Raw genomic sequence first — 13615 nt, forward strand, 5'->3', positions numbered from 1 at the left:
ATACAGGGGGATTCTCCGATTCATGGTATCACAAAAAATACTACAACGACAAATTGCCCAAAAAGATTATACTTTTAAGAAAATCTGTTAGAAAAAAAATCGAAAGAAAAAATTTGAATCTCACGTTTCAAATTTTTGTAAACCTCTAAATATCAGTTTTTTTATATTCATATTCACCGCCACATTTCACTAGTAATTGAAATTTTAATAATAAATATTTAATTAATTTGGTTGCGCTGTAGTGTTCCGTGAAATGCGTTTAAATATTGCATAATTATAATACACGCAGCCAACGAATTATACATCCAAATGAGCACGTGAAAACAATCAACGAACGTATTTTTCTTTCTACCTCATATATTTTCAGGGTATTTGGTATTTTACTTAATCAAGTTACATATTTGCTAAAAATGTTCATTATAGGGCATGGATAACTTTGCCCTAAATTAAATTAAATTAAATTGGAGGGATTAAAAGGTAAAAATAAATTTTCTCTGGGATTTTTAAAAGCGTCACATTCATTTCGTTTTTTTTTTTAATTATGAAAACGGATGATCTACACGGCTCCACTTTCCACATATTCAATTAAAAGCTTGTACTCAGCTATGTATCCAAAACCAAAAAAAAAAATCATAAGAAATTTTTAAATCATAAACAAAAATAAATTCAACAAAAGAAAAAACCATTGAAGTATAACCAACTAAACACTAGAGAAGATCTTCAAAATTCCTGTCTTGTGCATATACAGGGTTATTCAGCTAAGATGACATATTTATATTTTTAAAATAGGCAACCCAAAATACCGACTCCACCTGAACCTGGATTACAAAAAATGTTTCAAAATTAAATTAAATTGTATCAAATTTACTGCCACAATTCTGGCTATAATTATTGATGGTGTAAAACGGCCTGATTTTGACAAATGAAATATCTTCTAAAAGAGAGGGTGGGTCGGTGGGGATGGTCGCTGGTAAGATAAAACTAATTTTGGCAAACCACATACCCCTAAGAAAAGAGAGGGTGGGTGGGCGGGCCTAGCCCCTGATAAGATTAAACTGATTTCCGCAAATGACATATTCTCTAAGAAAAGAGAGGGTGGGTGGGCGGGGCTAGTATCTGCTAAGATAAGAGCGATTTTTGTGAGTATTGGCCCCACCCAGCCACCCTTTATTTTCTTCGAGGATATGCCATTTGGCAATATCCGTTTTATCTTAGCTTAGCCCCGCCCACCCGCACTTTATTTTCTTAGAGAACACGTCATCTGCCAAAATCAGTCTTATTTTGGAAAGTACTAGCCCCACCCGCCCGCCCTTCATTTTCTTTGAGGGTATGCCATTTGGCAATATCAGTTTTATCTTGACAAGCACTAACCCCGCCCGCCCGCCCTTTATTTTCTTAGAGAGTACATCATTTGCCAAAATCAGTCTTATTTTGGCCAATACTAGCCTCACCCGCTCACTCTTTGTTTTCTTAAAGGGCTAGTACCTGTTACGATAAAACTGATTTTGGCAAATGGCATACTCTCTAAGAAACCAGAGGGTGGGCGGGCGGGGCTAATAGTTGCCAAGATAAGACTGATTTTGGCAAATGAGATACCTTCCAAGAAAAGAGAGGGTGGGTGGGTGGGGATAGTCCCTGCTAAGAAAAAAAACAATTTTGGCAAATCACATACCCTCTAAGAAAAGAGGGAATGTGATACACATACCTGCTAAGATAAGACTGATTTTGGCAAATGATATTCTCTAAGAAAAGAGAGGGTGGGTGGGCGGGCCTAGCCCCTGCTAAGATAAAACTGATTTCCGCAAATGACATATTCTCTAAGAAAAGAGAGGGTGGGTGGGCGGGGCTAGTATCTGCTAAGAGAAGAGCGATTTTTGAGAGTATTGGCCCCACCCACCCACCCTTTATTTTCTTCAAGGATATGCCATTTGGCAATATCCGTTTTATCTTAGCTTAGCCCGGCCCACCCGCACTTATTTTCTTAGAGAACACGTCCTCTGCCAAAATCAGTCTTATTTTGGAAAGTACTAGCTCCACCCGCCCGCCCTTCATTTTCTTTAAGGGTAGGCCATTTGGCAATATCAGTTTTATCTTGACAAGTACTAACCCCGCCCACCCGCCCTTTATTTTCTTAGAGAGTACATCATTTGCCAAAATCAGTCTTATTTTGGCCAGTACTAGCCCCACCCGCTCACTCTTTGTTTTCTTAGAGGGCTAGTACCTGTTACGATAAAACTGATTTTGGCAAATGGCATACTCTCTAAGAAACCAGAGGGTGGGCGGGCGGGGCTAATAGCTGCCAAGATAAGACTGATTTTGGCAAATGAGATACCTTCCAAGAAAAGAGAGGGTGGGTGGGTGGTGATAGTCCCTGCTAAGAAAAAAAAACAATTTTGGCAAATCACATACCCTCTAAGAAAAGAGGGAATGTGATACACATACCTGCTGAGATAAGACTGATTTTGGCAAATGATATTCTCTAAGAAAAGAGAGGGTGGTTGGGCGGGCCTAGCCCCTGCTAAGATAAAACTGATTTCCCCAAATGACATATTCTCTAAGAAAAGAGAGGGTGGGTGGGCGGGGCTAGTATCTGCTATGATAAGAGCGATTTTTGTGAGTATTGGCCCCACCCACCCACCCTTTATTTTCTTCAAGGATATGCCATTTAGCAATATCCGTTTTATCTTAGCTTAGCCCGGCCCACCCGCACTTATTTTCTTAGAGAACACGTCATCTGCCAAAATCAGTCTTATTTTGGAAAGTACTAGCTCCACCCGCCCGCCCTTCATTTTCTTTAAGGGTATGCCATTTGGCAATATCAGTTTTATCTTGACAAGTACTAACCCCGCCCACCCGCCCTTTATTTTCTTAGAGAGTACATCATTTGCCAAAATCAGTCTTATTTTGGCCAGTACCAGCCCCACCCGCTCACTCTTTGTTTTCTTGGAGGGCTAGTACCTGTTACGATAAAACTGATTTTGGCAAATGGCATACTTTCAAGAAACCAGAGGGTGGGCGGGCGGGGCTAATAGTTGCCAAGATAAAACTGATTTTGGCAAATGAGATACCTTCCAAGAAAAGAGAGGCTGGGTGGGTGGGGATAGTCCCTGCTAAGAAAAAAACAATTTTGGCAAATCACATACCCTCTAAGAAAACAAGAGGGCGGGTGGGCGGGGCTAGTACCTGCTAAGAATAAACTGATTTTAGTAAAATTTAATTAAATTATTATAAGAAAAACACCAGAGTCTCCAAAGTACTGTCAAATTTTTCCAAGCAGGAATTACCTAGAACCTCAAGATTATTTGAATTTAAAAAAAAAGGGGTCCAAAATAACTCAAAAACAGGTCAGGTCAGAATTTTCCAAAAATAAAACACCAAAGTCCCCCAAAATTGTTTTAAATAATTTAGAAAAAAGTCTCCATGGGCTCCTAAATAATACATCATGGGTAACAGTGTTTCCCGAATTAAAAAAAAAGCCACTGGGACACTCGAGACTTTTTCAAATTCGTAAAAAATAAGACACTAAAAGCTCAAAAAAATGTTTTCAAGTTCATCCAATAACAAAACACCAGATTTCTTTAAATTAATCCGAAACCAGAGGACTTAAAATTAACTGCGAACATTTTAAACGTGGGATTTTGAAAATATCTTTGTACATTCTAAACGAAATGGTAATTAAACATGGTCATGAGTGAGAAATATTAATTAAAAGTTTTATTACTAGTTATTGTGATAATGAATGTGTTGTTTAGTTGTTAAACGTAGCAAAAGAACCTATTTTTTAAAATCATTAAAACTCCACCAAAATGTGAGGATTTTTTTACTATTTTTTCAAGACTCACCAGTTGATTGTTACGAGCGTAGCGGAGAGTTAATCCGCCATTTTCCAGACACCCGGTATAACAAAATGATGTACGCACAACAAAAAATATATACATGTAAACAAATATTTAAAACGTTCCAGGTGGCGCCCTCTATTGCTTCAACTGTTAAAGCAAAACCTGGAAATCTAATAATTTGGTCACAACTTCACAAATCCATCAAACGGACAATTTTTTAAAACCCCATAACCTAAGAATCATACATAGCCCACTTGTCCAACAGGCGCGTTCAAGAATGTTTTATTCATTGAACTTTCAACCTAATCATAAAATAATAAAAAGAAATTTGAAAATGTCCATTATGTCAGGCGTGGCGATCCACATATCTGATTAACCCCAATTTCATAACAATCAAGTCTAAAATAACGCACAAAAAAAAACATATGCAAAAAACATTGACGCATTGTGGAAAGTTTGGGGGTCAATTATTCCCAGAATATAACAAAATCTGTTACATCCTGCTAAAAATAACACGTAAAAGTTCATAATATTGTTGTTTCTCATAAAATAAAAAAGGAAAGTGAAAATAAAAACCTGGGAGTGGAAAAACTTGTCTGCGCTTCCAATTTCAACTACAATAATCACAACTTTAATATTCAAAGATCCACTAAATGACGAAATACCTGCGAACAGAACATTAAATTGTTCAATTTTAAGCAATAATTACCTTCTCGGAAAAACGACGCCATTTCACACAAATTTTCTCGAACTTGTGGTGCACAGCCAACTTGCTGCACCTATTAATTGAAATAATGCGCAATAGTTAAAATAAAACTTGGAGATGGATTTACCCCCGATCCATACTTACGAGCCAGTTTTTCACCCTTTCAAAGCGACTTACCGTTAAATATTGCATCTTCAACCCCAATTTAGCGACTCCTGCTGAAATTAACAACAAAATTATGCAAAATTTAAAGCCATCTTGCTACAAATGTCAACGCGAACCAGTTACCTGGGAACCTCAGGAATGAACAAAATTAAAATCCCTAAACTCTGACAAAACGGATTCATTTAATTCGAAGTCTAAAATTAAAACAACAATGAAAAAGATTAACAAAAACCTGAAATGTTACAACCATTACACCTACTAGTAAAACCGTTTCACAAAAAATTAAATTTCAAAAGAGTCATCTAGCCGTTATCACTAAAACTAAAACCAAGACGTGTTCAACACGTGTCACTAGCTGTCAAATTTCGAATTATAAACACCACCATTCGCTTAATTTAATTAATCTAATTTTCAACGCAATGCAAAATGAAGACGACTCCAACACACTAAACTACATCCAAAAACAGTTTTTGTGTAACACACCGGTTAAAGAAATCTGTTGGCAGGTGAGCCAAATAACCTAAAAATTGTGACAGATATCTTGTTTACCCGTTTTTTACAGAATTTTTCTAACTTAACTGTAACCGTCCAGGACGAAATTATCAATAACACAATACGCTTAGATTCGGTGCTAAAATACCCCCTAAATTTAAGTTATCAAAAGACGTTTCTCAAACATTTGTTGCAACTTCTGGAAAAGCAGGGTTCTGCGATATCTGACGCGCTTTACGAGGAGTACGCTCGACTGGTGGCGCTACCCAACAACAACATCAATTTTAAACACTACTGGCTTGAAAAGGGCAAGAATATTATATTAAGGGAAGATGTTCATCTCATTTGTGATGGAACAACGGGCTTGAGGACCTGGCAGGTGCATATTTGATAACACTTAGTTGTAATATAATAAGTAATAATAAATTGGACTTTTTACAGGCTGCTATAGCCCTGTCAGAATGGGTCCTTGCTAACACCACTCACTTTACTGCAAAGACAGTCGTAGAACTTGGCTCAGGCACTGGATTAGTCGGATTAGTTATATCTTTACTGTGCAAACCACAGGCTGTGTATTTAAGTGATTGTCATCCGTCGGTCTTAGCAACACTGTGTGATAACTTGAAGCTCAATGTTGGATGCGAAAATGGAAAAAATTGTGATTTGTTGCAACGATTTATTGTTAAAGAATGCGTGAATTCGTGTGAAGTGCACGTCCTGAATTTGCCTTGGGAAGACGTGTGTCGTGAATTTTGCCAGACGCTAGGTCAAGTGGACATAGTTGTGGCAGCAGATGTGGTGTACGATAAAACTATTTTTGAACCTTTGATAAGTGCAGTTGAGTGTTTGTTTAAATATTGTTCTGTAAAACAGTTTATTTTGTCATGTACAGAGAGAAACGAAGACACTTTGGAGAAATTTTTGTCTTTGATAGGTAATGGGTGTTTGTTGTTGGTGGTGTTAAATGACAAGGTTGATTTTTAGGTAGCAAGTTCAAGATTTGTGATATTGTGGTTCCACCACAACGGAATTTTATATGGACTGAGCAGCCGCCTGTTAAGATTTTTAATATTACTAAGGATACTTAAAGGTAAGCAAAATGGCTAATATTTTTTTGAGATTTTATATTAAAAATGAGTATGCAACCCAAAATACAGATGTGTAATCGTGTCAATCAACAACACGACTCATTCTATAGTTTGAAGTCCAAAATGACATCCTCGTGTACTTGTGGTTTATGAATCCGCTTTGATCGAAATCTAATAATAACAGAAACAAAATTTTAACATTTAAGTCTGGGATGTTTGAGTGAGAACGTTCTACCATAGTTTTAATGGTAAATGACACTCCAGTCATTTGTGGGATAAAATTGCACATACCTACAGACGAATGCACTTAATAGTTTTGCAATAACGACTCAAGTTACATAAATCTACGCAAAATTATCTGCGTTGCAAAAGTTAACGCTTTCGAAATAATTCCATCAAAAAAAAAACCTGCTATATATTGACGATTAACACCGGCGTAAAATCGCATTACAGTATAACCTCGATACCTAATCCGAATTATTGGGGAAAGGTCTATTCGGATTAGCGATTCGTTCGGATCAGCGAATTTCCCAAAATAACAACTTCATACATTGCTATAAAAAATTTTCATGAAATAAACCTTAATTTTATTAAACAAATAAAGTATTCTTAACCAACAATGGATAATAGATACATTCGAAAAAAATATTACTCCGTGACCATTAACCACCCTATATTTTTGGAATTAGCACGTATATTATTATATATCTCTAATTTTTTTCAGAATTTTTAGACAGCTTATTTTGACAAATGACCTAGTCTTCTAAGAAAAGGTACTAGCCCCGTCCACCCACCCTTTATTTTCTTAGAAGAGTAGGTCATCTGCCAAAATCAATCATATCTTGGCAAGTATGAGACTGATTTTTGCCAATCACATATCCTCTAAGAAAATAAGGGTGGGTGGGCGGGGCTAGTACTTGTCAAGATAAGACTGATTTTTGTCAGGTGACTTATTCTTCTAAGAAAATAAAGGCTGGGTGAGTAGGGCTAGTAATTGCTAAAAATAAAAAAAACTAAAAAATCAAAAAATGACAAATTGAAAAATTGGATAAATGAGAAATCGGAAAATTGTGCAACTGTTTAATCGGAAAATCAAAAACTGAAATATCGAAAAATTGAAAAAAAAACAAATCTTATAAAATCGAATTCGAAATTCCAGTTTTAATTTTTTTTTTTAGTCTTTAGATTTTTCAACTGGTGAATATTTCCTTTGATAAGTTGTTTGACAATTTAGCAGTTTTTAATTCCAATCTTTTGATTTTTCAAGTTTTAATTTTACAATTTTGAAATTTTTTGATTTTTAATTTTTCAAGTTCTCAAGTTAAAATTTTTCCTTTTCACGATTTGTCATTTTTCGATTTTTTTACTAAAAGAACAAATTTATACGAACCGAAATTTTGAAAAATCGAAAAATCCAAAAATTGAAAATTACAAACAAAATTTTCAGATGTTTTAAAGTTCCGGTAATCGCTGATCAAAATTAGTTTTTACTCCCTTCCAAAAACTCGGCGACAAAAAATCAAAAATCGAAAATTTAATAAAAATAAACTTGTATTTTCTCGATATTTTTAAAAATCAAATAATTGAGAAATCGAAAAAACTGCCAAATTTGTAAAATTAAAAAATCGAAAGTTTTTTTCAGTTGCCCAGAAAAATCAAAAATCGAAAGACAGATCAAAAAGTTGATAATTTAAAAAGCGGCAAATAGAAAAATTCGAAAGTTGAAAAATCGAAAAACTGAAAAATTTAGTAGTACTCGCTACGATAATACTGATTTTGGCAAAATGTTCTATTCTCTAAGAAAACTAAGGGAGGGTGGGTAGGGCTAGCACTTGCCAAATAATCTACCCTCTAAGAAAATAAAAGGCGAGAGGGCTGGGCTAGTATTGGCCAAAATAAGACTTATTTTGACAAATGACCTAGTCTTCTAAGAAAAGGTACTAGCCCCGCCCACCCACCCTTTATTTTCTCAGAAGAGTAGGTCATCTGCCAAAATCAATGATATCTTGGCAAATATGAGACTAATTTTTGCAAATGACATATCCTCTAAGAAAATAAGGCTGGGTGGGCGGGGCTAGTACTTGTCAAGATGAGACTGATTTTTGCAAATGACATATCCTCTAAGAAAATAAGGGTGGGTGTGCGGCACTAATACTTGTCAAGATAAGACTGATTTTGGCAGATGACCCACTCTTCTGAGAAAATAAAGGGTGGGTGGGCGGGGCTAGTACTTGTCAAGATGAGACTGATTTTGTCAGATGACTTATTCATCTAAGAAAACAAAGGCTGGGTGAGTGGGGCTAGTACTTGCTAAAAATAAAAAAACTAAAAAATAAAAAATGACAAATTGAAAAATTGGATAAATGAGAAATCGAAAAATTGAATAAATGAGAAATCGAAAAATTGTGCAACTGTTTAATCGAAAAATCAAAAACTGAAATATCGAAAAATTGAAAAAAAAAACAAATCTTATAAAATTGAATTCGAAATTCCAGTTTTCATTTTTTTTTAGTGTTTGGAATTTTCAACTGGTGAATATTTCATTTGATAAGTTATTTGACAATTTAGCTGTTTTTAATTCCAATCTTTTGATTTTTCAAGTTTTAATTTTACAATTTTGAAATTTTTTGATTTTGAATTTTTCAAGTTTTCAAGTAAAATTTTGCCTTTTCACGATTTGTCATTTTTCGATTTTTTAACTAAAAGAACAAATTTATACGAACCGAAATTTTGAAAAATCGAAAAATCCAAAAATTGAAAATTACAAACAAAATTTTCAGATGTTTTAAAGTTACGGTAAACATGGCAATCGCTGATAAAAATTACTTTTACTCCCTTCCAAAAACTCGGAGACAAAAAATCAAAAATCGAAAATTTAAAAAAATAAGCATCTATTTTCTCGATATTTTTAAAAATCAAATAATTGAGAAATCGGAAAACTGCCAAAATTGTAAAATTAAAAAATCGAAAGTTTTTTTTTCAGTTGTCCAGAGAAATCAAAAATCGAAAGACAGATCAAAAAGTTGAAAATTTAAAAAGCGAGAAATTAAAAAAATTCGAAAGTTGAAAAATCGAAAAACTGAAAAATTTAGTAGTTTTCCGCTACGATAAGACTGATTTTGGCAAATGATCTACTCTCAAAAACAAAAAAGGGCGGGTGGGTGGGGCTAGCACTTGCCAAATAACCTACCCTCTAAGAAAATAAAAGGTGGAGGGGGGGCTAGGCTAGTATTTGCCAAATAAGACTTATTTTGACAAATGACCTAGTCTTCTAAGAAAAGGTACTAGCCTCGCCCACCCACCCTTTATTTTTTTAGAAGAGTACGTCATCTGCCAAAATCAATCATATCTTGCCAAGTATGAGACTGATTTTTGCAAATGACATATCCTCTAAGAAAATAAGGGTGGGTGGGCGGGGCTAGTACTTGTCAAGATAAGACTGTTTTTGGCAGATGACCCACTCTTCTAAGAAAATAAAGGGTGGGTGGGCGGGGCTAGTACTTGTCAGGATGAGACTGATTTTGGCAAATGACATATCCTCTAAGAAAATATGGGAAGGTGGGCGGGGGGCTGGTCCTCTGATTGCAGAGTTTTTGTTCGGATTAACGAGATATCGACTTCAACTAGGCTCCCTTCGGATTACTGGATGTTCGGATCATCGTGGCTTCGGATTATAGAGGTTACACTGTACTTGCTTTCAGAGTCGCAGTAAAATAACTGTAGCCTTTGCACTGTAATTACGAAATAAAAACCACTTATTTAAATTGCCAATAAAGTATTCAGGGCGTAATTAGACAATTGAGCGGAGGAAATCGCCGCTAATTAATTTAAAGGATGTTGCAAAATACGCGAAACCGGGTTCAAAAATACAAAGTGCGTCACATTTCCGTTGCAGTGGTTTTATTATTGTAAATTGTGTACCCAGGTACCTATAATAAAAAATGAGCGATGCGTATCGCTACACATACATGTCCCACTGGACTACTTCGACACCGTGAAAATGCTATAGTTTGCATTTTCCAACGTTTGAGAGTAAAACTAAATCGGGGAAAGCTGTAGAAAGCTATTGTCTTTTCTCTTCGTTGCGATGACACTTCTCACTAGAAATTTCGTAGCTATTCAAATCGGGTGACCTTTGTTTCTTCAAGACAAATTTGTTAAAGGGATTTACAACTTAAGGATGTGTCTTCGTGCGGAAAATTTACGCTTTACGCTTTATAAACCAGACGGTGCCATTCCTACATCCGGAGTGGCACCGGAAGGAACTGGTAATTTTTTCCCAATTTATAATTTAGTTGCCGCGTTACCTAGAAAACGTAAAAACATGAGTCACACACAATCACAGAAAAAATTCAGAAATCCGCTTTCGAATGATTGCTGATTGCATCCGATAAGAAGACAACAGCGCCGCATTTATTATTATTATGATAATTTTAATGTGAGAGAGGCGATTTCCCCGTCCGGGTAATTGTCTGCGGATACCCGAAAGCTTGCATCGCCTTATTGAGTCGATGATATTTTTCGAGTGCGTATTGCGTCCGATGTATAATTTGTAAAAATGCGCCTCCAGGCTCCGGTCTTTGCTAATTAAACACGAGATAAAGAGAACATGCACGATGAAAAGGTCTCGTAAAACATGATGTGGTTATGGTGCATTCAACCCGCATAATGAACTTCATACATGATGTAAACAACAGGATCCGACTTTTCTCAAGAGTTGCGCAAGTGTTTCGCCTAATTATTGTTGTTATATAAAGCGCGTTATGATGACAGTGCCCGAACTGGATTACGGCTGTAAATTTTACGCTTAAAATACGAATTCTTGGAGGCAATAAAAGCAAGAAAATGCCGAGTGAAAATCTTGGAGGCGTCACGCTACGTGAATTTTATTATGCGGGGATTTGGGAAAAAATCGGACGCTATTTACACGGAACTGTCCAGCGTTCGATGTTTTGTGGACCAAAGCCAATATAATTTGAAATTCCAGACCTAGTTTTACAGAGAAAATATTTAATTGATGATTTTTTGAAATGACGTCATCAACTTGCAATCTTGCGTTGCATTAACTTGCAACAGGATGCTTTAATGATTAACTAACGACTCGATTACACTAGTTGTCTAGGCGTATAAACACTGAAATCCGAAGCCGAGCTGAATCTCTTAATGTGTGCTTTGACTAACGCGGAAGTCATGCATAATCCATAAAAAGTTCCTATAATTATTTAATTATTCCGTGTCTACTAGTTGCACTGAACGTTTTGCACCATGTAAATCACTATTTAAATATTCCAAGCACTCTAGGAATGTACCGTTAACATCCAGCAATTTCTTCAGGACATAGTCGTTAAAATTGACACTTCCCGATGCAAAATAAAACGCCACATACTGAAATTGCGGGACCGTTAAGGCTCTTCGATAAATACACCTCTATGGGTATCGGGAACACTAATAATATATTCGTGCTCGACTGAGCTAGACTCGTACACAAAGGGTGGGAATAGCTGCCAAAACTACTAGACTGGTTATTATTTATTTTGTGAAGGTGCTCTTTAACGTTAACAAAATATATAATTGGCAGCTTTTGTTAATTGTTCCCGTTTTAATGGCAAGAATGTCGTGAGATTCGCAAATTGGAATAAAGTTTTTATGAAACGTTACTGTAATAATTAAGATAACATATGGCGAGACTTTAATTATTACATCTTGTTGAGAACTGTGGCAAATTAACTCAAGTAGGCATCCACATAACCTAAAGCAGCTCAATTACTTTAATGTCAGTTAATGACAGACGTTTGTTGTGAATTCTGTTACAATTGCTTGCGTTCTTAAATTTCGAGATGTGTCACCGAATAAAAGTAACTAATTGTTGTAAGAGTTTGTCTGTTTTACAACTTAAGAATGAGGAATTAAATAAGCACCTGGGTGAGGTATTTCTGGACTGTTAATGAGTAGGTGGAGGATGTATCATGCAACTTTTTTCTTTCCGTATTTGCACGCTTTTTAAGTCGGAGGAATTTTGTTTAAATATTATTAAAAAAAATTGGTCGAAGGTTATAATAATAACTTTTATTCTTACGATTTTTCAATTTTTCGTTTCGTCAATTTCGCTTTTTAAGTCGGTCGAATTTTGTTAAAATAGTATTAAACATATTGGTCGAAGGTTATAATAATAATTTTTATTCCTACGATTTTTCAATTTTTCGTTTCGTCAATTTTTCCACTTGCAATTTTTTAATTTTTTGTTTTTCTTTTCTACAATTCTGGGATATCTCTTTGAGTTTTGATTTTTAAATTTTCCAGTTTTTCATTTCTTCAGTTTTTCTACAAAAATGAGAAATTACAAGTTATACTACGTGGCTTACATTTGAAGTACAGTCCAAAATTATAGAATCATATTTTGACACTATGTTTTTTATTATAATATCTCTTGTTCTTTGTGTCAAAAAATTACTGAAAGAAAACTATTTACATACAAGAAGAAAAACAAAGATTAAGCCACACCCACCCGCCCCTATCTTAATTGTGATGAATTTTTCATTCGTTGTTAGACTCAGGGGCGGAGTTTAATTGTAACATCAAAATTTCTCTAGAAAATTCTATCCTTTTAAAAACATGTTTCATATGGTAATTTTTTGCAGAGAAATGAAGATTTTGCAAATAAGCTCCACCCTTCAGCTCACGATGAATAAAAAATTCATCACAATTGAGAAGGGGCGGGTGGGCGGGGCTTATATTTTGTCCAATTTTTTTCTTAATATACGAAGTCCTTTTTTCACAACAAGAAACTAAAAACATGTTAACTCTCCTGTTGTTGAAAGAAAAGTCTATATATTAAAACAACAAACAAACAAACATTAAACCCCACCCACCCGCCCCAATCTCAATTGTGATGAATTTTTCATTCGTTGTTAGACTGAGGGGCGGAGTTTAATTGTAACATCAAAATTTATCTAGAAAATTCTACCCTATTAAAAACATGTTTCATATGGTAATATTTTGTTGAGAAATGAGGATTTTGCAACTAAGCTCCACCCTTCAGCTCACGATGAATAAAAAATTCATCACAATTGAGAAGGGGTGGGTGGACGGGGCTTATATTTTGTACAATTTTTTTCTTAATATACGAAGTCCTTTTTTCACAACAAGAAACTAAAAACATGTTAACTCTCCTATTGTTGAAACAAAAGTCTATATATTAAAAAAAAAAAACAAACAAACATTAAACCCCACCCACCCGCCCCAATCTCAATTGTGATTAATTTTTCATTCGTTGTTAGACCGAGGGGCGGAGTTTAATTGTAACAACAAATTTTCTCTAGAAAATT

The 13615-nt window shown here is 35.2% G+C and overlaps 2 protein-coding genes across 2 annotated transcripts in view; both read left to right on the top strand.

Annotated features, from left to right (window-relative positions):
• Nucleotides 1–5534: 5534 nt before the first annotated feature.
• Nucleotides 5535–6290, top strand: LOC135133580 (protein-lysine N-methyltransferase EEF2KMT-like). The gene is made up of 3 exons (XM_064062032.1): nt 5535–5564; nt 5644–6136; nt 6187–6290. The coding sequence occupies exons 1-3, from the start codon at nt 5535–5537 to the stop codon at nt 6288–6290; spliced, it is 627 nt and encodes a 208-aa protein (XP_063918102.1).
• LOC135136834 (MICAL-like protein 1) overlaps nt 6201–13615 on the top strand; it is a 90715-nt gene continuing 83300 nt past the window's right edge. Inside the window, exon 1 of the mRNA XM_064066273.1 lies at nt 6201–6292. The gene's annotated coding sequence lies outside the window, so the exon portion shown is untranslated. The remainder of the gene's footprint in view (nt 6293–13615) is intronic.

This window comes from Zophobas morio, unplaced genomic scaffold (assembly GCF_036711695.1).
Source record: "Zophobas morio isolate AGI-343-1 ecotype UQ-CSIRO unplaced genomic scaffold, CSIRO_AGI_Zmor_V1 ptg000004l, whole genome shotgun sequence".
NCBI lineage: Eukaryota > Metazoa > Arthropoda > Insecta > Coleoptera > Tenebrionidae > Zophobas > Zophobas morio.